The sequence below is a fragment of the Artibeus jamaicensis genome, unplaced genomic scaffold (assembly GCF_021234435.1).
Source record: "Artibeus jamaicensis isolate MK-2021 breed Jamaican fruit bat unplaced genomic scaffold, CSHL_Jam_final contig_233, whole genome shotgun sequence".
NCBI lineage: Eukaryota > Metazoa > Chordata > Mammalia > Chiroptera > Phyllostomidae > Artibeus > Artibeus jamaicensis.
In genome coordinates this window covers 21,283,751-21,306,507 of record NW_026521486.1, presented here as the reverse complement: position 1 = coordinate 21,306,507, position 22,757 = coordinate 21,283,751, and the positions used below count along the sequence as shown (strand labels likewise).

General features: G+C 47.8%; 2 protein-coding genes across 5 annotated transcripts in view; one reads left to right on the top strand and one right to left on the bottom strand.

Moving 5' to 3' along the window:
* VAMP1 (vesicle associated membrane protein 1) overlaps positions 1-22,725 on the top strand; it is a 67,505-nt gene extending 44,780 nt beyond the window's left edge. The window contains exons 6-8 of one of the 4 annotated variants that reach the window (XR_008390927.1): positions 13,677-13,730; positions 21,959-22,245; positions 22,625-22,725. The gene's annotated coding sequence lies outside the window, so the exon portion shown is untranslated. Of the gene's footprint in view, positions 1-8,873; positions 9,793-12,258; positions 12,349-13,676; positions 13,731-21,958; positions 22,246-22,624 lie in introns of those variants that run through there. The other 3 variants (XR_008390928.1, XR_008390926.1, XR_008390925.1) reach the window with 3 other exon arrangements.
* LTBR (lymphotoxin beta receptor) lies at positions 9,896-16,152 on the bottom strand. Its single transcript, XM_037160144.2, has 10 exons — positions 15,841-16,152; positions 15,606-15,702; positions 15,228-15,353; positions 14,972-15,148; positions 14,529-14,625; positions 14,292-14,383; positions 12,310-12,417; positions 11,962-11,987; positions 11,172-11,400; positions 9,896-10,812 (listed from the first exon to the last, which is right to left on the bottom strand). The coding sequence occupies exons 1-10, from the start codon at positions 15,934-15,936 to the stop codon at positions 10,571-10,573; spliced, it is 1,290 nt and encodes a 429-aa protein (XP_037016039.2). The 5' UTR covers positions 15,937-16,152; the 3' UTR covers positions 9,896-10,570.
* Positions 22,726-22,757: the final 32 nt, after the last annotated feature.

The following is a 22,757-nucleotide window of genomic DNA, read 5'->3' as shown; positions in this document are numbered from 1 at the left end:
TGGGTAATCCACATAATGAGGCAAAAGGCCAGCCATTCTCTGGAAGGTTTTCCTGAAGCAGTTCTTCTTAAACTCTATTTCAGGTGGTCTGAAATGTCTCTGAGAAGTTTCCAGAGGCAAGGCAAAATATCAATATAAGAGATTCAAAAAACTCCTACTGGCCTGCTTCCAGAAGAAAACAAACAAATTGATTTGTTTGTTTAAAACACATCTTTAAACACATCTTTAAAGGGATTTTCCTTTGGTTGGGTGCATATTGTTTGTTCGCCAAATATTGACTTAATGTATGTTGGAAAATAGAATTTTAAAGTTGGCAGGAACTTCAGGAATCTCTTAATCTGATTTCCTTATTCTCAGACAAGCAACATGAGGACCAGAGAGGTAAAATGTCACTCACTCATTCATTCATTCCAGCTTCTCAATCACTTCTTATGTGTCAGGCAGGCACTGGGCTCTGTTTGAGGAATAAAAGAAGAAAAACACTGAAAATAATCTAATTCAGTAGAGAGGTATGTAGGCAAACAACCATAATTAAAAAAAGATAATTGCTTTAATGGAGGCTATTCAAAAAATAGGGGAAGCTTAGCAGGAAGGCCAAATACATCTGCTAGAGCAAGGTGTCTTAGCAGAGGAGGTAGCATCTGAGCTGTGACATGATGGATGAGAAGGAGTTTGCTAGGAGGGCTAGCTGTTTTTGTTCCAGGTTTTGGAAGTGGTACGCAGGCTGGTCAATGCAGTATGGTGCTAGGCCAATGGAAGAGTAAGGCCAGAAATTTAGCTGCACCCCACTGGGAGGAAAAGGCATCTTTTCCTAATTTGCATGAAGGCACACTATGGGCTACCAGTCCTGAATGTGGGCAAATGCATAGAAATGTACAAGAGCAAGACGTGTTCTGAAAACTATTAGGTCTGACCACCATTAGCTCAGAATTGCTAGTGTAAAAGCACAGAATGAGAGGTGATACATATGGACAGGTGAAGCCAGGTCATGAAGGGCTTTGTTTATGACCATAACGCCAGTAGTGGTAACATTGGGGATGGAACCCTGGTGTCTTTCTTCCATACCGTTACTCTTTCTGCATCACCAAATTGCCTCTAATTGGATACTGAGCTCTGTGCTGGGTGCTGATGAAGCTACTGTGAGGAATGTGCACAGTCCTTGCCCTGGGGTTTACAATCAGGGAAGAGTGCGCCACCTATGGACAAAGACTAATAATACTACAATAAAATGTGACAAGTAGCAAATAGAGGGAGAAGGAACACAGGTCACAAACTAAACACACAAAATGGTATAGCCGCTTTGGAAGACAGTTTTGGAAATTGCAGATGTGATTAGCCTCAGGCCCCACGCTTAGGATTCAAGGTCAGGGCTGTCTGACTTCAAACCTCTACCGGAAATGGAACTTGTAACCTTTCACCTTCTGGGGCCTGCCTAACCAACTGAACAACACTCATCATGGCCATTTATTGATATTCTAGAGAGAGAAGGAGACAAACGTTGATCAGTTGTCTCCCATATGTGCCCAGGAAGTACAAAGCTATGTTTGCTGAGATAGCTTCTGCTTTTATAACCTGATAAGGTCCAGTGGTAGCCTGAGCGGATATTGCTCTGGGAGACATTCTGCTCATACAATATGACAGTGAACCACACCAACTTTTAATGACCAGACAGAGCCCTAGTAATGTGCCAGTATCCTTTAACTTTTAATTTTCAGGCTAAATCTGTTACATGGGATATCATTTGGGAAGCAATTTCTGAGAACTGATTTCTCCTGGGACTTCAAACCAGTGGAGTCCAACTCCCCAAGACTGATGAGTGTGTAACTACCTGTTGTTCAGATGCTTAGAGAAGTCCCTGTTCATAATTGACAAAATATAATGGCAGCATGCCCAACATACCACAGTGTGCTGTGCACAAATACACATCACCCTTGTTTTTGTGAATGGAAAGCTATTAACAAAATATGGAAAAACAATGGGTCCCTGATGGGATTAAAGCAGTGGGCATCACATGGTGGTGGCCAGTTCCCCTGTAGAGTGGTCCCAGCCCAAGACAAGGAAGGCTGTGCAAGGCCTGTGGCCTACTCAGACTATATTATATGTAGGTGTGACTACCACTCATCTGACCCCACTATGAGGAACCCAAGATCTTTGGGTACAAAACATGTGTCCTAACTGCACTTGGGCCATTAGTACACAATGGCAGTGTCACACATGGTGGGTTGGACAACTGGCCCACTAGACAGAAAAGGTGCTTAGGAGAGATAGGTGCCAGTCTAGGTATCTTGGGACAAGTGGAGTTTACCTTTAAGGAAAAAACAGCATTCAGAGGAAAAGATTTATTACTGGACTAGGCAGATTAAAGGGAGTTCTCTTCAGGAGGAGGGCAAATGATGGGAGTTAAGCTGGAAAGATAATGGATCAAGCTGAGTCAACAAATAATGCTGGACAATGCTAGGACGCAGTGTTGGGAAGGGGCTTGCACTCTAACCCAACAGAGCTGCTCAACCACTTCAATACAGATGGAGGTTAAGGTGGCCCTCAGTCCTAACTGTTAAGGCTTAGGAGACACGCCTATGGGGATGCTATGGGCTTGTAAACTTATGGAAGTTCTCTGGAGCACTTGTCTCACTCTGGCTAGGTCTAAACAAAACATACCCTGTAGTCTAGTTAGTAGGGATAGAGACTATTCTAAATACCACTTGTGGAATGGGAACCGTCTTAGACAAGCCTGGGAGATGAGGTGGGATGATTGGTTTTGTCCCCAGTTAACTTGGAACCCGGAAATAATGAGTCATGGCCAGTTTTAATGACACCTGTTCTTAGTTTATACCTGGTAAATGGGCAAAGGTAGATTCTTATGGGAAGACAAAGCAAATACCTGTAACTCTTACTGAATTGTACCATGATCATACTGCAATAAAGTGTAATATTGGTGTTGTGAGTAAGATTTGACTACCTTATGTAAATAAGTCTCATGATAATATACATATTGATGATCTAATGTGTTAGGAATTGCATTAAAACCTCCTCAAGCTGTAATACCTATGGAAAATTACTGACCTGAGCAAGAACTGGATCTAGCTAAACATCAGCTAATTTCTGTACTAAATATTTTTGCACAGGCTTATTATAAGGTACAAATAGCAGTAGATCAAGGTGGGAAAAGAATACTCAAATTAGTACAAGAATATAAAAATATATGTAATGACTACGTTACGCTTTTTATTCTTTGTACCTTTCCCCTCTCTGTTCTTGCCTTCCCCTACCCCTTCCCCACTGAAACCCTCCATGTGATCTCCATTTCTCTGGTTCTGTTCCTATTCTGGCTGTTTGCTTAGTTTTTGTTTTCATTTTTTAAGGTTCAGTTGTTGATAGCTGTGAGTTTGTTGTCATTTTACTGTTCATAGTTTTTGATCTTCTTCTATTTCTTAGATAAGTCCCTTTAACATTTCATATAATAAGGGCTTGGTAATGATGAACTCCTTTAACTTTACCTTATCTTGGAAGCACTTTATCTGCCCTTCTATTCTAAATGATAGCTTTGCCACATAGAGTAATCTTGGATGTAGGTCCTTGCCTTTCATGACTTGGAATACTTCTTTCCAGCCCCTTCTTGCCTGCAAGGTTTCTTTTGAGAAATCAGCTGACAGTATTATGGGAACTTCTTTGTAGGCAACTGTCTCCTTTTCTCTTGCTGATTTTAAGGTTCTCTGCTTATCTTTGATCTTGGGTAATGTAATTCTGATGTGCCTTGGTGCGTTCCTTCTTGGGTCCAACTTCTTTGGGACTCTCTGAGCTTCCTGGACTTCCTGGAAGTTTATTTCCTTTGCCAGCTTGGGGAATTTCTCCTCTTATTTTTTCAAATAAGTTTTCAATTTATTGCTCTTCCTCTTCTCCTTCTGGTACTTGTATAATTTGGATGTTGTAACATGTAAAGTTGTCCTGGAGGTTCCTAAGCCTCTCCTCACTTTTTTGAATTCTTTTTTCTTCATTCTGTTCTGGTAGAATGTTTATTTCTCCTTCTCCAAATCAGTGGTTTGAGTCCCAGTTTCCTTCCTGTCACTGTTGGTTCCCCGTACATTTTCCTTTATTTCACTTTGCATAGCCTTCACTTCTTCCTCTATTTTGCATCCATACTCAATGATTACTGTGAGTGTCCTGATTACTAGTGTTTTGAACTGTGTGTCTGATAGGTTGGCTGTCTCTTATTGTGTAGTTATATTTTTTTCTGAAGTTTTGATCTGTTCTTTCATTTGGGCCATATTTTTTGTTTCAGTGTGCCTGTTACATAGTAAGGGCTGGGGCCTTAGGTATCCCTTGGTGGGGCAACCCAGGTCGCTGCATTGCGGTGCTGTCTATAGGGGAGGGATTTGAGAGGGGACAATGCTGCTTTCTCTCAGCTGGCTTTCAGTCACTTCCCCCACTACCACAAGCACATTGGGCCCTTCTGGTGCTGATTCCCAGGTTGGTGGGTTTGTGTACCTTCTAGGACCCTATGGGTCTCTCCAACAAACTCTCCTGTGAGGCTGGGAGTTTCTCCCACCATTGCAACACCCACAGGTTTTTTCAGTTAGGTTTTGAGACTTTGTTTCCCTGCACTGGAACCCTAGTCTGCACAGTCTGTTGCACTCCCCAGTTGTTCCTCCCAGTTTATCCGCATGCAAATGTGGAATCACCTGGTCCACCAGGTGCTGTCCTGCTGCAAGTGCTCTCCACCCCGGCTGCCCATCTCCACCCCTCCTACTGGTCTGGATGAATGTTTCATCAACTCCTTGGTTGTTGGACTTCCATACAGTTCAATTTTCTGGCAGTTTTGGTTATTTTTTGTTGTTGTTGTCCTTCTTTTGGTTGTGCAAGGAGGCAAAGTGTATCTACCTCTGCCTCCATCTTGGCCAGAAGTCTATTTATTTATTTTTATAGAGTGGGAAAGGGAGGGAGAAAGAAATGGAGAGAAACATCAATGTTTGGTTGCCTCTCATATACCTCCTATTGGGTGCTAGCTCACAACTCAGGCATGTGCCCTGACTGGGAATTGAACTCGTGACCCTTCGGTTCTCATGCCAGCACTCAGTCCACTTAGCCACACCAGCCAGGGCTAAGGGTACAAACTTTCAATGAGTACTGAATAAGTCCTAGAGATCTTAAAACACAGTAGAATAAATATAGACAGTAATGTTGTGTTATCATCATCAAACTTGCCAAGAGACTTGAACTCAGTTCCTCTAACCACTTAAAAGAAAGGATATGTATGTGACATAACAGAAGCATGAACTGTCACTGCAATGGCAATCATATGTATCAATTCACATGCTGTACATCTTATATTTACACATGATATATGTCAAATATATTTCAACTAAAAATGTGTTAGCAGTATTTCCTAAAACTTTATATATTTCTGCCTTATGATTTAGCAATTCTACTTCTAGGTAGATGCTCAAGAGAAGTGAGTAGAAATGTCTATAAAAAGACATGTACAATAATGTAATAACTTTATTCATAACTGCTAAAAATTTGAAACAACCCTTAAATTGGGAAGAACCAGAGGAACCGATAAATGAATTTTGGCCTCGTCATACAGTGGAATACTACATAGCCACATTTTTAAAGGAGAGCAAACTACTGATACATCTAACCAGGTAACAACCAGGATACATCTAAAAAAAATGACATTGGTCCTGGCTGACGTGGCTCAGTGGGTTGAGTGCTAGCCTATGAGCAGGTGGGTTCATTGGGTTGATTCCTGGTGGGGGCACGTGCCTGGGTTGCGAGCCAGGTCCCTGGATGGAGATGTGCGAGAGGCAACCAGTTGATGTGTCTCTTTCACACCAGTGTTTTTCTTCTTTACTTTCTCCCTTCCTTCCCCTCTCTCTAAAAATAAAATAAAAAATTTAATCTCCTCTCTCTAAAAAATAAAAACTAATTAATTTTTTCAAAAATATTAAAATTAAAAAAAGAAATTTAATGCAATCTCAATATAAATACCAATAGGAGTTCTTTGGTGGGGGGTTCTGGATAAGTTGATCTTAAAGTTCATGTGGAATAAGAAATAAGAAAATATACTTAGGAAAATTTTGAAAAAGGAGATTAAAAGGAGCCCTAATAGATATTAAAATATAAAGCTAAAATAGTTGAAAGACTTTTGCTAGCAAATTAAAAAGACAGAGGGAAAATAATTGAAAATCCAGAAGTAAATTCAAATTCATACACAAGTTTGATTTATAATGGTAGCATTTTAAATTAGTGAAGGAAAATTTATTATTGAGTCAATGATTTGGGATAACAAGATAACATTAGGAAATTATCCAGTAAAAAAATAGTAAAAAAATATGAATAATTAGTGGAAAATAAGTTACAAATGACTCTTTAACATAGGAAAATGTTTACTTTTTTTTAAAGAACATTTATTTATTTATGATTTCATTTATTTATTTTTAGAAAGAGGGGAAGGGAAGGAGGAAGAGAGGGAGAGAAACATCAATGTGTGGTTGCCTCTTGTGTGCCCCCTACTGGGGACCTGGCCTGCAACTCAGGCATGTGACCTGACTGGGAATCGAACCAGCAACCCTTTGGTTTGCCATCTGGTTCTCAATCCACTGAGCCACTCCAGCCAGCGTGGAAAATGTTTACTCACAGTGAAATAAAAAACTTCCCTCACAATAAGAGGTACAAAGAATGATTACATCGATGTAACATTTTTCACCTTTCAGATTGGCAGAGGTCAACATGTTTAATAGCACAGCAATGCTGGCGTTCGTATGTGATGACGGACACTGAAGTGTTGCTGACATTCAATCTATTTGGAGGGCAGTTTGGTAATATTTATCAAAATAACATACATCTATTTTTGACCCACAATTTTATTTCTAGCAAAATTTTTGATAACAACACTCTCACATATGCAAAACCACATAGGTTATTTATTATAAAATGTTTGTAATAGATCGGAAATGAATTTAAAATCTTCAGAGGGATCTAGTTAAATGATGCATCCATATAAAATGAGACATATATGGATATGAGAATTAAGGAGGAAGTTTTGTGATACTGATATGGAAGCTTATGGCCAAGTTACTTTGACAAATGAAAAAGGCAAGGGGAAGAATAGGCAGAGAACATGCTACCACTGGCAGGAACAAAAGAGGAATGAAATATATGTGTACGTATATTTTTGAATATGCATACGTTACCTCTGGGAAAGCATTGGAAGCGGTCGCACTGGTTGCTTCTGGGGCAGGAGGGACCATGGTGGCTGAGGTACAGGAGTGAAAAGAGACATTTCATTGTTTACTCTTTGATGCTTTTTGAATGTTGAACCACATGAATAAATCACTTGTCCCAAAAGAGGAAACAGAAAATTAAAACCAAAAAAAGGGAGGAAAAGTTGACTTACTATGATTTACACAAGTGGGGGTTTGTTTTTCTCTCATGAAATGAAGCCCACACTGACGGTAGATTCAGCTGTTCAAGGATGCCTCATGAACCAGATTCTTGTTTTTCTTCTGGGACCTCCACCCTCAGAGAATTGGCTTTTCATCTCCAGGGCTGTTTCCTCATGATAGTAAGATGGCTGCCACAGCTCAGGCTCATGTTCTCAAACAAACATCCCCCAAACAAGAAAGGAAAACACAAACTTTTTCCTAATGATGTTTTTTGCCCTGGGAATGAGACTTCCCAGTACGTGTCTTTGGCCTGAAAAGGATCCCGGGCTCTGTCCTAAACCAATTTCTGGCAAAGGGCAACAGGTTTTACTGACTCCTGGGACCAGAGGAAGGGCTTCCCAATATCATGCAGTGCCTGCCTTAGTACAGAGGTGGGATTCTGTTTCCAGGAAAGGGGTGGAAGTTCGTTGGGTAGGTCACAGAAAGAGTCCATCACAGCTGTCAATGTGAACCACTCCATCTTTCAAACAAGAGAAATCCTTCGTTATCTCAGCCCTACTACCCGCCACGTCCCACTGCCGCCGCTCTGTACGCAGTTACATCCATCTCTCTCCTGGGTTGCTGTCTTAGCCTCCTCACTGGCCTCCCCGTGCCCATGTTGACATTGGGTAGATGCAGTATTGGCTTTTTCCTCTGTGTGGTATGGGAGTGAGATTCTCAGAAATGATGTGTGAGAGACCACCTAGATTCAGGCTTAATTATCCTATTAACTACTATTGCATCTGGTTCTGTCTTTTGAAGACAACTGTCAAGATTCTGTCTTCACTGACTTTTCTGTCAGCTTTCATTCTAGGCAGGAGCTCCCCTCAATATAAAGTGTGCTCCCAGGGCCTGTATAAACTCAACACTGGCAAGATAAGGATGGGCAGCGTTGTGAGCTAAACTGTGTCTCCCACAATTCATGTGTTAAAGGTCTAACCCTCTGGCCTCAGAACATGACCTGTTTGTGGAGATAGGATCTTTAAAGAGATAGTTAAATTACAGTGAGGTCCTTAGGGTGGGCCCCAATCCAGTATGACTGGTGTCCTTATAAGAAGAGAAGGTTAGGACATAGACACACACGGGCACACGCAGAGGGAAGACCTTATGAAGATACAGGGAGACGCCATCAGCCAGCCAAGGAGAGAGGCCTCCTCAGGAGAAGCCAGCTCTGCCGACACCTCGATCTTGGACTTTCAGCCTCCAGAACAGTGAGAAAATACTTTTTTGTTGTGTAAGTCCCCAGTTTGCAATACTTTGTTAGGGAGGCCCTAGCTAGTTCATACAGGCAGATGTAATCCTAAATTTGAATGGTGTCATGCAGAACTGTGCCGCAGCACCACTTCTTTAAAACGTTTTTTCTTTTATTTTGCTGCAAATTATGTAAAATTTGTTTTGTATCTAAACACATTGGAACAATTACTAAGGATTCTTGTTGTCTGGCTCTAGTGTACTGCCAGTCAGGAGCATTTAACTATCGAGACCAGATACAGCTCGTCATTATTTACTTCTCAACCAAGGAAGTTGGACTGAATCCTTTCGTGGTCAACCTTAAGTAACCCCTCCCTTCACTTGGATTGGACGACTCCTGGAGTAAGTGTTTTATGGCCACACCATCATGACAAGCCCCAGCAACAGAGTTCTTAACATTGGACCCAGATGGTGGCCTTTTATGGAAGGAGCGGTAAGCTGGCAGCTGTTCTCCTCACAGTCCTTCAAGCTAAGATCGGCTCCACTGGGCAGCATGGTAAATAAATTCTGGGGGCCCAGACATTTACTAATAAGAGACCTTGAGAAGATTTAAAGTCCTTTTGGGTAAAAAATAAGACAAAAATAAGTAAACAAAGTTAAAACCACGAGTGCTCCTTCTGAAGGAAAGGAGTCCCGCCTAGGTCTCTGTGCTGGCAGGATGGGGACTTGGCCTCTCGCATTTTACGACTCAAGTCGTATTTTCCCCTTCCATCAACCCCGCAGAGCACTCTTTCACTCGCTCTGCATTGTGGCTGTGAGACTCCGCACCTGCGGAACATGCAGGGGATCTGGTTTTTTAAGAAAACCAGCCCATTTTACTCGTGCAAAGGAATCCTGGAAGGGTGTGGTGTGTGGATTTCCCCCCAGCCCCGAAGCCTCTGGAGCCAGGCTAACGGGGTGCAAATCCCGATTTTGCCATTTGCAGTTGATTTGGGAGCATGCATACCCTTTCTGTGCCTCAGTTTCCTCAACCATTAAATGGGAACACTGATAGTATTTAGCTCATAGGGGGTGTTGTGAGGATTACGTAAACTATTATTGTCAAGCATTTAAACACTGCCTGGCCCGTTGTCAGTGATCACTGGCTAATATTGTTATTGACTGAATTGCATGCACTAGTCCCACACAGAAATGTGGGATTACATTGCAATGTTTTGACCTTTGCCCTGACATTGTCCAGTGGAATAGTATTTTCATGTGAATCCCCAGAGAAGAAATGATCTAGGTCTCAATCTCCACTTTATTTGCATGTGGTTACAATTTATAAATACATTTGCCATTTTCTTCCCCCTCTGAAACTCCTCTCCCTTCACCTAGAAACCCTACCCCAAACCACAGTTTTTAACGACTCCCTTTCTTTTCTGGGCGGGGAGGGGTGATCCTCCATGTAACTGCATCCTCATACAGGGTCTACCTCAGTCCGTGTGAAGTGTGGGCCCTCGAAGCGCCTCTGAAGCTTGGGGATGAGCACCACGAATCTGTTAGAGGTCCCAGTGATGTCCTTGCAAGTGACCGCATGGCTGGCCCCCTTCTGTGCCATGCTCTGAGTGCAGAGTGCCAGGATGGGCAGCAGCAGGCACCATGTGCTCTGTCTGTGCCTGAAGCTGAGCTGGTGCAGCCCCGGTGAGCGGGAGGGTCTGCAGTGAAGTCCCAGGCCTGCTCAGGCGGTGGTGAGAGTCCTGTGGTGAGCACTGTACCCAGCCAGTGCCCGGCCCGCTCTCTAGGATGTGTCTGAGGCCCAGCCCCTTGGGGTTTGCCTCTCAGGGGCTCCACCCAGGCCCTCTGTCAATCCGTGGGTAGGGCAGCCACCGTGAGGAGGTGCTCTTATGCCTCCCTTCTTCTGGCTTCTTACAGACACCATGAAGCATGGGTGACAAATTGGGTCCTTGGCCCTGTTAGAGGGCATGGCACCCCAGTGTCTCTGTCTCGGCTAGGTGCCACGCTTTGCCATCTTCCTGGTAGGGTGTAGAGAGCCCAGGAGGACCAGGGGTACCCTCTTCAGGGATGGGGTACGGAGGCTCTTGGGGAGCAGGGGGGTCCCCAGGGCCCCGTGCTCCTCCCAGTACTGGCCCATTGTAGATGTAGATGTTGCCAGTGACAGTCACAGACCCGCCGGTGACATGAATACCATTGGTACCTGTGGGAAGGGAGCAGAGTGAGAGGGACTGGGGGCCCACTGCTGAGGGAGGAAGGCCTCCTGCCTGCCCCCTGCGCACGCAGTGTGCCCCCTGCGTCCCGAAGGCCTTCCTTCTGCATTCTCCCTTTCCTCTCTGTTCCCACTCCTATTTGCTACTGGTCTCTTGAGCTCTACACTCACATCTGTTTGTGGGTTTTTCAGTCTCTTCCTTTCTGGTTGGGACACTCTGGCTGACTGTCCGAGTCTCTGTTTTGCCTGTTTTAGTCTTCTCATTTCTGTCTGCCTCCCACTTTCTCTCCCTGCCCACTATCCTTCCCACCCATCTCCCCGACCCACTCCTCTCCCTGCAGCTTGCTCACCGTGGGCCTTCTGGCCATGGTCTGGTAGCTCAGCCTCCAGCTTCCTGGCCTGGCTCAGAGGACTCTGTTGCTGTACAGCATCTTCCTCCAAAGCTGGGGTCGTTGGGGGCCAGGCCGGGGCTGGAGGTAAGTCTCCAGGGATGGGCAGAAGTGGCTTTACGAGGTCAGGAAAATGTGGGTTGACACTTGGAGGCTCCCAGTTTCCATCAGTAATATTGGATTCCTCTCCCTGCAGAAGAGAAGCAGTGAATCAACCAATGGTGTGTGTCTCAGACCCCATCTATCTTTAATTCCCACACCCTACCCCAGCTCAGGCAGCCCGGGGTTCCCCTCTGCTCCTTCTCCTGCTCCTTGCCACAGGCCTTTGCACTTGATGTTCTTGCTTCTTGGAGTGCTTTCCCTGGATACCCCGATGCCTTCATTTCTTTAGTGCTCTGATCAAATACCGGCTCACCAAAGAGGCCCTCTCTGTCCACTAAGATAATATACCCCCTCCTCTACCACTGTCAGTCACTGCCTCCGTCTTGCTTTATGTATCAGTTATCACCACCTGATGCGTATTTATTTCACTTTATCCCTGCTCCATTGGCATGTAGCTCTGGGAGGGCAGTTACTTTGTTTTACACACTGCTGTGTCCACGTGCCGAGAGCAGTGCCTAGCATATGGTGTGCTAAAAAGTTATTCGTTGAGTGAATGAATGAATGAATGGTGAAGCCTGTACACTCTTTTCCTGCCTACCCCCACATTGTTCACTCTCCCTTTCTGCCCCTCCTCAGCCTTCCTCATTACCTCTGGACGCCTCTTGAGCAGGAATCCTGCAATGAAAACAAGATGGGTGTAGGGCCTCTGGCAGAGCTCAGACGCCCAACCTTTTACCCTCCACATGCCACCACAATGTGTCGCTGCCCAGCCGGGGGTCCCACAAGGAATAGGCTATCATTACTGTTATCTCTAGCCTCAGAGTGGGATGCCGGATGGAGACGATGTCCGTGCTGGGGACAGGCACTGGGAGTCTTGAGGGTGTGGAAGGGCAGGTAGGTTGTACGGGGGAAGCTGATGATACCCTCCCACCTGCTCCCCATCCAGGTGGAGCTGACGACTGCCCTGCATCCCTGCCTGCATCTGACCCCTTCCTACCCAGCTTTCTGCAGAGGGAGGGGTGGCTCTTCCAGGTGCAGGCGAGGGTGAAGGCGATGAGCAGCAAGAAGACCAGCGGCAGCACGATGGCCAGTACCAGCAAGGTTCCTGCCAGGACAGCAAGCAGGAGGCATCACCATGGGGGAAGAAGGGCAGAGGGAGAGAGAGCAGCTTTCCCCTCTTAGTCCTGTTGGAGTTCCTACAGGCAGAGCTGGAGACACTTCTCTGGGTTGCAGAGAAGGGAACTCAGTTCAGTTCGACGTGGGGAGACCTCCCGATGGCCAGGAGAAACTGTCACAGGTGGTGATGTGTGGGGCAGTGCACGTCCCTGCTGTGTGAGGACAGGAGCCTGGGCGGTTGATTTTCAAGGGCTGCAAGTGGGGGTGGGAGGCAGTTCAGGGAGAGTGAGGCTTGGAGCTGTGGGCAGACTCAGGCCACTGGGTAGAACCATGTTGCCGTGGCCTTGCCCATCTTACAGACAGGCCACTGTAGGAGCTGAGAGGGCCCCTCTGTACCTGCGGGGTGTTCAGAGAGGCAGGAGAGTGGGACAGCCTCCCTTCTCAACTCTGCCTCGAGTTGCCTGGGAGACCAGGAATTGCAAAGTCTCCCCCCTTTTGCAGGTTCCAGGAGGGAGTGAGAACAGGAGGCTGGGGGCTCAGTTCCTCAGGACCCAATGTGGGGCAGACCCCACATTGATAATTTCTGTCTTTCTATGGGTCTCAGTGCTGCCATCCATAGCATGGAGTCTGCGGCGCCCGTGGGCCATGCCTGAGGGAGCTCAGGGAGACTTGGACATTTGCATCCTGGTCGTTGGCCCTCTCCAGTCCACCTAAAGCTGTGGCTGAAGGGAGCACAGAATGGGAAGCATGGGAAGAAATTGGGCCTGGAGTCTTGGACACCTGGGTTCCTGCCCAGCTGTGTGACTATTTATGTCATTTCACCTCTTCGAGCATCAGTATTTTTCATATATAAAATGAGGGAGTTAGACCCTCTAAAGTGCCAATTGTACCTGATATATAGTTAAACATTAATAAGAGGACATGGACATATTTATGATATACATGAGTTAAAAGTGAGGTTACGATATATTCAAATAACACCATTTTTAGAAAAAAATGTAAATGGACGGACATACAAAGAAAAATGTTTGTGAGGATGTATTTAAAAACTTTTAAAGAGTGGCTATGCTAGGTGTTGGTTCTGTGGGTGATGTTTTGTTTACACACCTGATTTGTCTAAGATTCTCCAGTGCGCGTGCATTACAAAGTGAAAAGACCTGAGGACAGGCCTTCACAACACTGGCCACCACATGGGTGACCTTGGGCAAGTCACGTAGCCTCTGACCCTCATTTTCCGTGTCCTGTCAGGCAGGATGACAGTAGAACTACTTCAGAGGATCAATGGGAGGATTCAATGAACTGGTAAGTGTCGAGCGTTCGCAGAGCGCCTGATGGGCTTGCTCTGAGTAAATGAAAGCTAGGATTGTATATTTTTGCTAATTGAAAAAGTTGATAAAATAAACTCTCCTCCCATTAATAATGATTATAATCATTAGAAACATCCTGTAATTGTCTGTTAGGCTAGGAAACCAGTACTCCGCATAAAAACAAAACCAAAAAAAAGTCAAATGTGGAATTAGCTGTCTAACAAGAAAGTGTGTAACCTAATGAGGTATTCAGCCTAGTAAATGGATTGTATGGTGGTGGTATGTCCCAAAAGGTGATGTCAGTTACACATCAGTGTGGGAGTGTTTCTTGGCATAATGTCATATCATACGTATAACACGTAACTTAAAACGAGCGGTGTGCATGCATGTGTAAAGTAAGCTGCCCTGGGGACCTCCAATTTCTCTCGAAGGGACTTTTCTTCTTGCCCCCATTCTGAGAGGGAAGGACTCATCTTTCCCCCGCTTTTTCAGATAGGAGGAATTAAGGCATTTTCCCAGATCCTTCCCTGCATGCCCCTCAGCCCTGGCCCCTCACCTGGCATCTCGGGGGTCTCTGATGGATCTCTGCATCTGGTATCAGACTGGTTGGTACCTGGCGCTGTCTCTACCAGGCCCTGGTCTTCACACCTGTGGAGGAAAGAACAGCCCAACTCATGAGGGTACACAGTTGGAAGGGGCAGGTGGCAAGGAGGACCCTACAGAGTCGAGCACTGGGGTGGGGTTGTCAGCAGCTGGGGCTTCTGGAGGGTGGGAGGAACACAGCCACACTCACCTGGTGTGGGGCTGGCAGCGGGCGCTGGGGGAGGAGGTGTTCTGGAAGTGCCCTTTTTTGCAGGGTACGCAGTTGTTTCTAGCCTCCCCAACTTCACCTGGCAAGAGAGCAGCAAGGCCAGCCAGGATGAGTGGGCAAAAGGAGCCTGTTGCCCAGCTGGGAGCTCCCTTTATGCCCATTGGATGGCCCCTCTGTATCTGGCACCTTTCCTCACCTCCCCCTTGCTCAGTGTCCCCAGGGCTGAGGGGGCCCTCCACACTGTCCCTGCCCCTGTCCCAGTTCCATTTCTCTGCATACAGATCCCTTCTGTGAGCCTTTCACAGGAAGGGAGAAAAGGCTTTTTATACCAAAGAAAACGACTTGGAGGCTCCCCATGCACACAGTGCCCTCGGTGGGCTCCCTGCCCCCATTCAAGATCACCTGGCACCCAGCCTCCTCCCTACCTTTTGTCCTTGGTGACCTCTGACCTCTGAGCTCAGCTTCAGTGCCCGGTGGACAGTCAGAGAGTGGCTCGCAGTGTATACACTCCCTGTCCCAAAGGCTGCAGAACATTCCTGGCTGGCAGTGGCACTGGGTTTTCTGTTTGCTAGTGCAAGGTGCAGTCTCCTCGAAGCCCAGCACTTGTGGGGAGACAAGACAGCTCAGTGGAGGGGCTGCCCTCCAGGGGATCCCAGCCCTCCTCAGGGACACCCCACTCACCCTGGTCACAGGGGCGGCACAGCTGGCAGGAGAGGAGATGGTTCCAGTGCTCGTTGTAGGAATTTTCAGGGCACGTGGCACAAACTGTGTCCTGGCCGTGGCCACATTCAGCTGAGACATGAGTGCCTAGAATGTGAGTGGGGCAGTCGGAGTGTCAGAGGACCAGGGCTCCACCTTCCTTCTGCCGCCGGCTGTGTGACCCTGGGCCTGTCCTCTCAGTGCCTGCATATGAGGGATGGCCAGTGTCTCTCACTCAATCTCCACCGGCTGGTTTTCCTGGGAGATGGTGTCTGCCTTCTTCCTGAGGCAGTGAGGTGGACTGGAGTCCCCTGTAACACGCCACCCGGTCCCAGGCTTCCTGTCTCCATTGCCTCTCACCTGGGGGGCAGCGGGAGCAGCAGGCCTGGTGCTTGGGTTCGTAGTACTCCTTTTCCTGGTCCCGGCAGGTTTGGTTCTCCATGTAGTATGGGGGCACCTCCAGGGGGAGATGGACGCAGGGGAAGAATTATTCAGGGGCCAGTTGGGAAGGGCAGAGACACCAGGGAGGGAGCTGCCCAGACGCCTCTTCCCTATCCAAGCCTGCCCCCACCCACCTGCACGGCCCCTCCCTCACCAGTCGGGGCTGGGATGCTGCCAGGAGACTGAAGAGGCCTAGTATGAGTGGCCCCCAGGCCAGGCCACAGTGGGAGGCGGCCCAAGGCCGGCGCATGGCGGCCAGTCGACCAGATGGGTGGAGGGCCTAGGAGTAAGATGGGAGGCCTGGACCTCCTGGGCAGTGGTGGCAGCAGCCTCTGGAGCCCAGGGGCTGGGACAGGACTCAGGCTGGTGTCCCCCCGGGGGCCAGAGCGGCCGGGCCTGGCCTGGCCTCCAGGGCTCCAGCGGCCAGGCTCAGGAAGTGGGAGTGGAGCTCACCAGCCACGGGGCGGGGACAGGGAGCGCTGGGAGCTGAGGCCGCGCCTGTTGCAATCGGGAAGAGGAACAGGCTTGGCTGCTCTGATGCAGAGTGGGAGGGGGCCGCCGGGAAAGCACGTGAGGGCAGCGGGCCGGAACCAGGCCTCCTCCCTTCTTCGGAAGCCTGAATGGGAGAGGAGGACTGCAGGGACATGCCAGGCTGGTGGGACAGGGGCAGCAGAGCCAGTGGACAATCCTCAGATAAGCCTCAAGAGTCCAGCTGGGGTAGAAGTGACAAGAAGAGATGGAGTTTGAGACAGAGCCATATCCAGATGGGTGCCAGATCTGAAAAATGGTGGGCCCGGGACTGCCAAACTGGAGAGGGCAGAGACCTAGTGACAGCCGGCGAGGCGCAACGTCTGGAAACCGGAAGTCCTGGAAGGCAGACTATCTGGACTTCTGCGTTTCTGCCCTGTTGTGTGACTTTTTAAGATAAATTGCAAAGGGATAACAAACCAGCCAGTCCTCCCCCTCCCCTGATCCAGCCAGTCCACACATTGATGGGCGCAGGTCACCTACAAGACACTCCAGAGGGGGCAGCCCCTGCTCCCCTGTCCTTAGAGAAGGGGTAGGATGAATGGACTGAGTTTCCAACAAGTAGGACAGCCGCAGCCCTCCAGCCCTCTGTCCCAGGTTCCTCACACAGGAGCCTGTGAATCCCTTTGAACTGGAGGGAGCCGAGAGCACACCCAACCTAGCCCCTCACCTGAAGGATGAAGAGACAGAGGCTCAGGTAGAAGAGACCAAGCCCTGGCTGGTATACCTCAGTGGATTGAGTGCCAGCCTGCAAACCAAAGGGTCACTGGTTTGATTCCCAGTCAGGGCACATGCCTGGGTTGCAGGCCAGGTCCCTGGTATGGGGCACATGGGAGGCAACCAACATTGATGTTTCACTCCCTCTTTCTCTTTCCCATCCTCTCTAAAAATAAATAAAATCTTGAAAAAGAACAAGAGACCAGGATTCCAGTGGGGCTTAGTCTAGTGGCTGTCCCTTTCTTTCTCACGATTTCCCTAGAGCCCATTCACAGTGCCCCTGGAGTGACTTTCAGTTGCCTATCCCCTCCCCTCTTATGTCAGGTCTTTAAAACTGTACTCCTGGCTAAGTCCCACCTGTCCTCGAAGTTCATCAGGGCATACCCGCCCCAGGCTGCACAGACCTCTCTGGCACCTGCTGCTTACTGGCTCTTGGTCTTACTGTGAGCTCTGCAATGGCCTGGGCTGAATCTTTAAGTGTGGCTTCCCAGCGTTTAGCACAGAGTCTGACACACCTCGTGTCCAGTACATATTCATGGAACAAAGGAATGGTGTCTTGGTGTCAGATGGCCAGTGCAGGGCTACCAATTTCTGGGTCCCAGCTCATTCCAGAAATCACACTGACTCCTTGTGATTCAGGGGCGCCCTCCGTAGTGCGAGGGGCTGACTTACTCTCTTGAGATATGTCACCTGGGCCCCGGAGAGCCCAGTTCAGTGCTCATCCTTACCCTGGTTGGTCTGACTGGCTGGGCAGGCTCCAGGTGATGGATCTGGGAAGTCCTGGTGCAGGAGTGTGCCTGGGAAGGAGGGCTCATGCGGGGTGGAGGGGCCTGCCTGCACTTTAGACATTTCACTGTCCCCCCTGGGCGGGCATAGGACCTGCACTCTGCTGCATTTATACAACAGTCCAAGGCTTCCTGGAAACAGAACAAATATCAGAACAGCATGGACTCTCAGGATTGCAGCCGTTTTCAGGTCAGGGGAATTGGGGGCCAAGACTGGACTATCACTGTGCTCTTAAGTGCATAAAGGTACATGTGTGTAGTGGGCTTAGATCCTTTTTCCTCTTTTTTTTCCATTTTACTTTTTATTGTGGAAATTCACACATAAATATACATACACAAAAGGAGAGAAAATAGTATTGCCAATTCCCCGCTTCTTATTCTTCCTTACAACCCTCCCCCACTCATCTAATCTACCCTAATTATTTTGAAGCAAATCCAAGACATATGTCATTTCATTTGAAAATATTTCAGGACTTTACTCTAAATGGCAGCAACTCATTTTCTTTTGAGGTATAGCTTATAAATGAAGGAGTGCAGAAAGTACACTCATTGTATGTACACAAATCAATGACTTTCACTTTTCTATATCCTGTGTACCTCCCCAAAACATTTCCCACACCCCAGAGTGTTCCTGCATGCCCTTCCTAGTCCAAGTTCCTTGCTTTGCAGTACGCATTACCTCAGGCCCTTCTCAAGCCCAGTTGGCTGGACTACCACATATCCTTCCTTCTGCTGCCAATCTCATGCTCTCACTTCAGCCTGCAATGACTCTCTGGGTCCTAAGGAAAGAGCCCTAAGATAGGGACTTTAATCCTGGCCCCCTCACTTCACTTATGTGAGGCTTTTTTATTTGTGCCAGTCAATGGCTTGTTTCCTTGCAGATCTGTTCTCCACCCTTCCCTTCTTCTGAGTTGTATCACTACTGGAAACTACATTTCCCAGACTCCTTTTCACTCTGGCTGCTTGTTTGGTCCAGCCAATAGGAAGACAGGTAGGTGGAGGGTAGGTGGGTGGAAAGAAGGAAGAACTCAGAGGGTTTCTCCATCACCTCCTAGTCAAGGACCCCCTTCCACCACTCCCCCCTTCCACCGCACCCCTCTTTGCTTCCTGATATCACCTGCAGTTGGTTGTGTTCCTTCTCTCCTTCCATAATCCCATATCCTACCCAGGCTGCCCCCCACTGCCTGGTAGGATAGTTCGTAGCACATGGCTCTAGAGGCTCTGGGTCTACAATGTGACATTACCCTGCTGCCTTTCCAGCCCTAGACATGGTAGCTGCTTCCTGCTTTGCTGTTTTCTGGGTTGCCTCCTAGTCTCCTGCTGCCTTTTCCATCAGCCGTGTACCAATTCTCTGTGTTAAATTTCCTCTGTTTGAAAGACTTAGTGTTTCCTGTTTCCCAGCTGGACCATGATTGACAATCTTATCCATAAGTGGTTATTATGCCTACTCAGCCTTCTCCGAGAGGATGAAGAGAGACTCACAGGAGCGAGGAATCCATGAGTTCTTTGTGACCAGGGCATTGTCTCTGCTTCTTTCCTTTCGTGCTCTTTGCCAGCTTCATTAAAGTATTACTGGTTTCACTACTGGTTACTGGGCAACACCAGACCTGGACTAAGTGCCCCATGGACCCTCAGAATGTGTATGGTGGTGAGGGGGGTCTTCTCCCAAGCATCGTTTAGAGGGGATTGCTGGGTGAACCTTCTTCCCACAGGTCCATGAAGAATCCAAAAGGGGGTTAGTGAGAAAGAGTTCTTCTAAATACTCCCCCCCACCCATGCTGCTCGTAGCCAATGGGTGCCCTTGGAAAGGGTCTGGTAAACACCAAGGCATGTGTAACTAATGAGGGTCGTCCTTCTTCAGAGTGTTTCTATTATTACTAGTGACAATCCTCAGCCCCATGGTCTCAACTGAGGTAACTTTTTCCCTCAGAAGATATTTGGCAACATCTGGAGGAGTTTTTGATAGCCACAACTCAGGAGGTACTATTGGCATCTAGTAGGTAGAGGTCAGGGGTGCTGCTCAACAGCCTCTAGTGCACAGGACAGAACTCCCCACGGCAGTGACTTAAGTGGCACCAGCGACAAGGTGGATGATTCCTGCCTTCGCCCAAAGGAATGAACTTCTAATGGTGAACTTCTAAGCCTCCTGCCAGGTGGCTGGATGAGGAGTGGCTGGGAGAGATGTTCTGGTACATCATTTTAAACAGAAATTCATACTATATAAGTACAGATAAAAGGACTGCTGTTTTCCACACTGGACTGGCCACTGTGGAGAGGCTAATTATCTCTAAGCAGTCAAAGTAAAGAGTTGCGTTTAAACAAGTGACTCATTTTTACACCATAAGGAATAGAGGCTGAAATGGAAAAGGTGAATAGAATTTAAATAAATTAATAGATCACAAATTAATGGGTGACTGAAAACTAGGAGGTTTGATGTATTGGGGATGCTTTCTCACATACATCACTCTCTGTCAAAGACAAGCCTTGGGTCTTACCTCGAATGCCAGTTCTTCTGTTTTTTGCGCGGTGGGGACGCCACAATGAATATGTCTGGTGCTTATCTTTAGAGAACCCCAGCATGACCTGGGCACATGTAGATACACAGATACACAATGCACACATGCACACACCAGGATAATAATAGTATAGAGATGGAAGCACTGCCATAGCATCCTAAACAAGGCTGTGTCTGGAAGTGTGGTAGAGAAAATGATTACTTCTGTTGTCTTTTATCGCCCAGAGAGTGAGAAGCAGGAAGACCCTTTGAACTCATAACCCTCATCCCATTGTAGACCCTCTTGTTTCACTTCTCTCCCTGTAGCCACTGCACATTTTATGGCCACGCCCCAGGGCTAGAGGGTGGCTGGTGTTGGGAGGGGGAAGGCAGCCGTGCAGGGAAGGAAGGGCTGGAGCTCTGGGGGAGGCTGGGGGAGCTTCCAAGACAAAGTCTGCAAGGCCCTGGGTCCCTGGGTCCCCCACAGGATGAGAGTCTAACCTCTAACTTCTCTAGAGGTTGGGAGAGCGACACTGAGCTTGGAAGGGGGAAGCTCAGCCCTCAACCTGGCCGCACCTGTAACTCCTGGGTGACTGTGGGCAGGTCACTTTGCATCTCTGGCCTTTTCAGTTCCCTCTCGTGTGTTAAGCAAGGGGCTAGATGCAGAGTCAGCTGGAAAGGACCCTTGCCACCATCTGAGCTACTTTTTCTACCTCCTTTTGCAATTGTTTTTCTGAAAAGTAAAAAGTGCCATTTTCAAAGTCACATACAGAGTTTAAAGGCAAAAAGGGAACTCATAGAACAAACCTGTAACATCTCATTTATTTAAAAAACTATATTTTGTTTCTTTAAATAATACATATAGTCTATACAAGCAAGCACACAAAAAGATATAGATGGATATGCAAATTACAATGGTTCCCCTTGGGCTGAGGGGTAGGAAAGGAATGGGACAAAGAAAAGCTTTTGTTGTTTTGTATATTTCTGTGTTGTTGGAAAATTGTACTGCCACAAAAATGTGTTTGGGTATTATTTCCGCACTTCAAAAGATAATATTTAAAATGGAGCTATGACAAAAGTGAAGGTTTCAGATTTCTGTTTTTCTCACAACAACAAGCTTGCTCTGGCTGATCCCAGATCCAGAGGGCTGTGTCTCTCTGAGCACACGCTGCCATCCTGCTCCCTGGCAGGCAGCTACAGGGACACCACACTCCCAGACCAGGCGCTTGTGATTCTTCTCCCAGAGCCCTTGAAATGAACTCACTGATTTGCTTGTGCTGCCTTAAGCCAGCAGTGGGACTTCAGGTACCAGGTAGCAAATGGAAAAGGCAGGGAGGAGTCTCTCGGAACCTTTGAGATCAAACAGGCAGGGTGCTGCTATCCCATTTGTAGGTAGGATCATCCCTAGTCTAAGGACCCCCATCAAGGGAGAATGGAGCTTCTAGGGGTGTCTTGGCCTCATGGGAAGGCGGGGACAGTACAGAGAACTTTTTACAGAGCCAGGGAAATAATCCAGGACCAGATTGCTGAGAGTTCATGGACTCTGTGTGAGTGTGTAAACCTTCCTGGCTTTTGAAACCAGGTCCGGGGGAGCCCTGATTCCCCGGGATTCTGTGGCTAGTCTATCTCAGGAAGTAAATGGCAAAAGCCCTAAGGAGACAACCCCAGAGAAGAAGAATTCTGATTCTGTTTTCACTTGTTTGCTATTTTGTTTTATGTCCTCATAAAACTGGATTATCTCTGCGCAGGGTCAGTTTATTCATCTGGAAAGTGAAGAAAAAGCCAGCCCTTCCCTTCCCAGGTGGGTGTCTCCAGGAGGCATCACAGGAAGCCATGGGACTGGGTTTGGCCTGGTTGACAGTAGCTCTCACTTTAAGAGGCCACAAGAGACTGTCCAGACAGAAGACAACCAGATTGTACTGTGAGCTTGGAGTTCCCTACTTCCCTCTTCTTTGCCTGCTGAAGTCTTTGTTGTTCCTCACAAGACCTAACTGAGATGCCACCTCCTCCAGGAAGTCTTCCTGAGTCTCTCTAGGTTAGTATCTCTCCCTCCCTCCCCGGTCTCTCTGAGCACTGGGCTTTTATCTCTGCCACTGGAATCCCTGTCTTACTCTATCACAGGCCTGTCTTCTTCCATCAGTCTGTATCAGTGCCTTTGCTGGGCTCATTGTAGGGACACCTGTGCCTGCTCCTCTGCTGAGGCCATTCTGGCCTGTCTGCTGAGGGTCCGCAGGTGTCCAGCCTCTGGCCTCCACAAGGCACCTGAGCTGTGTGGACCCTGTTTTGGGGCCTGATTCTCAGACCCTTCCTCTCTGCTTGCTCACTGCTTGGTGCTTCACTCTTTATGCTGGATTAAGTTTGGGGAAGAGACTTTGGAGGCAAAGTCCCTACCCATGAGTTTTTCCTTCCTTCAGGACTGGTGCAGACTTGGCCCTGCCTACCCTCTTCCTCCCGGACACCCAGTGCTGCCCATATCCATCCCTGCCCCTCGGTGCCTGCTGTCCCTGGGCTCCCGGTCTGTGCCCAAGTGCCCCTGCCCCATCCCCT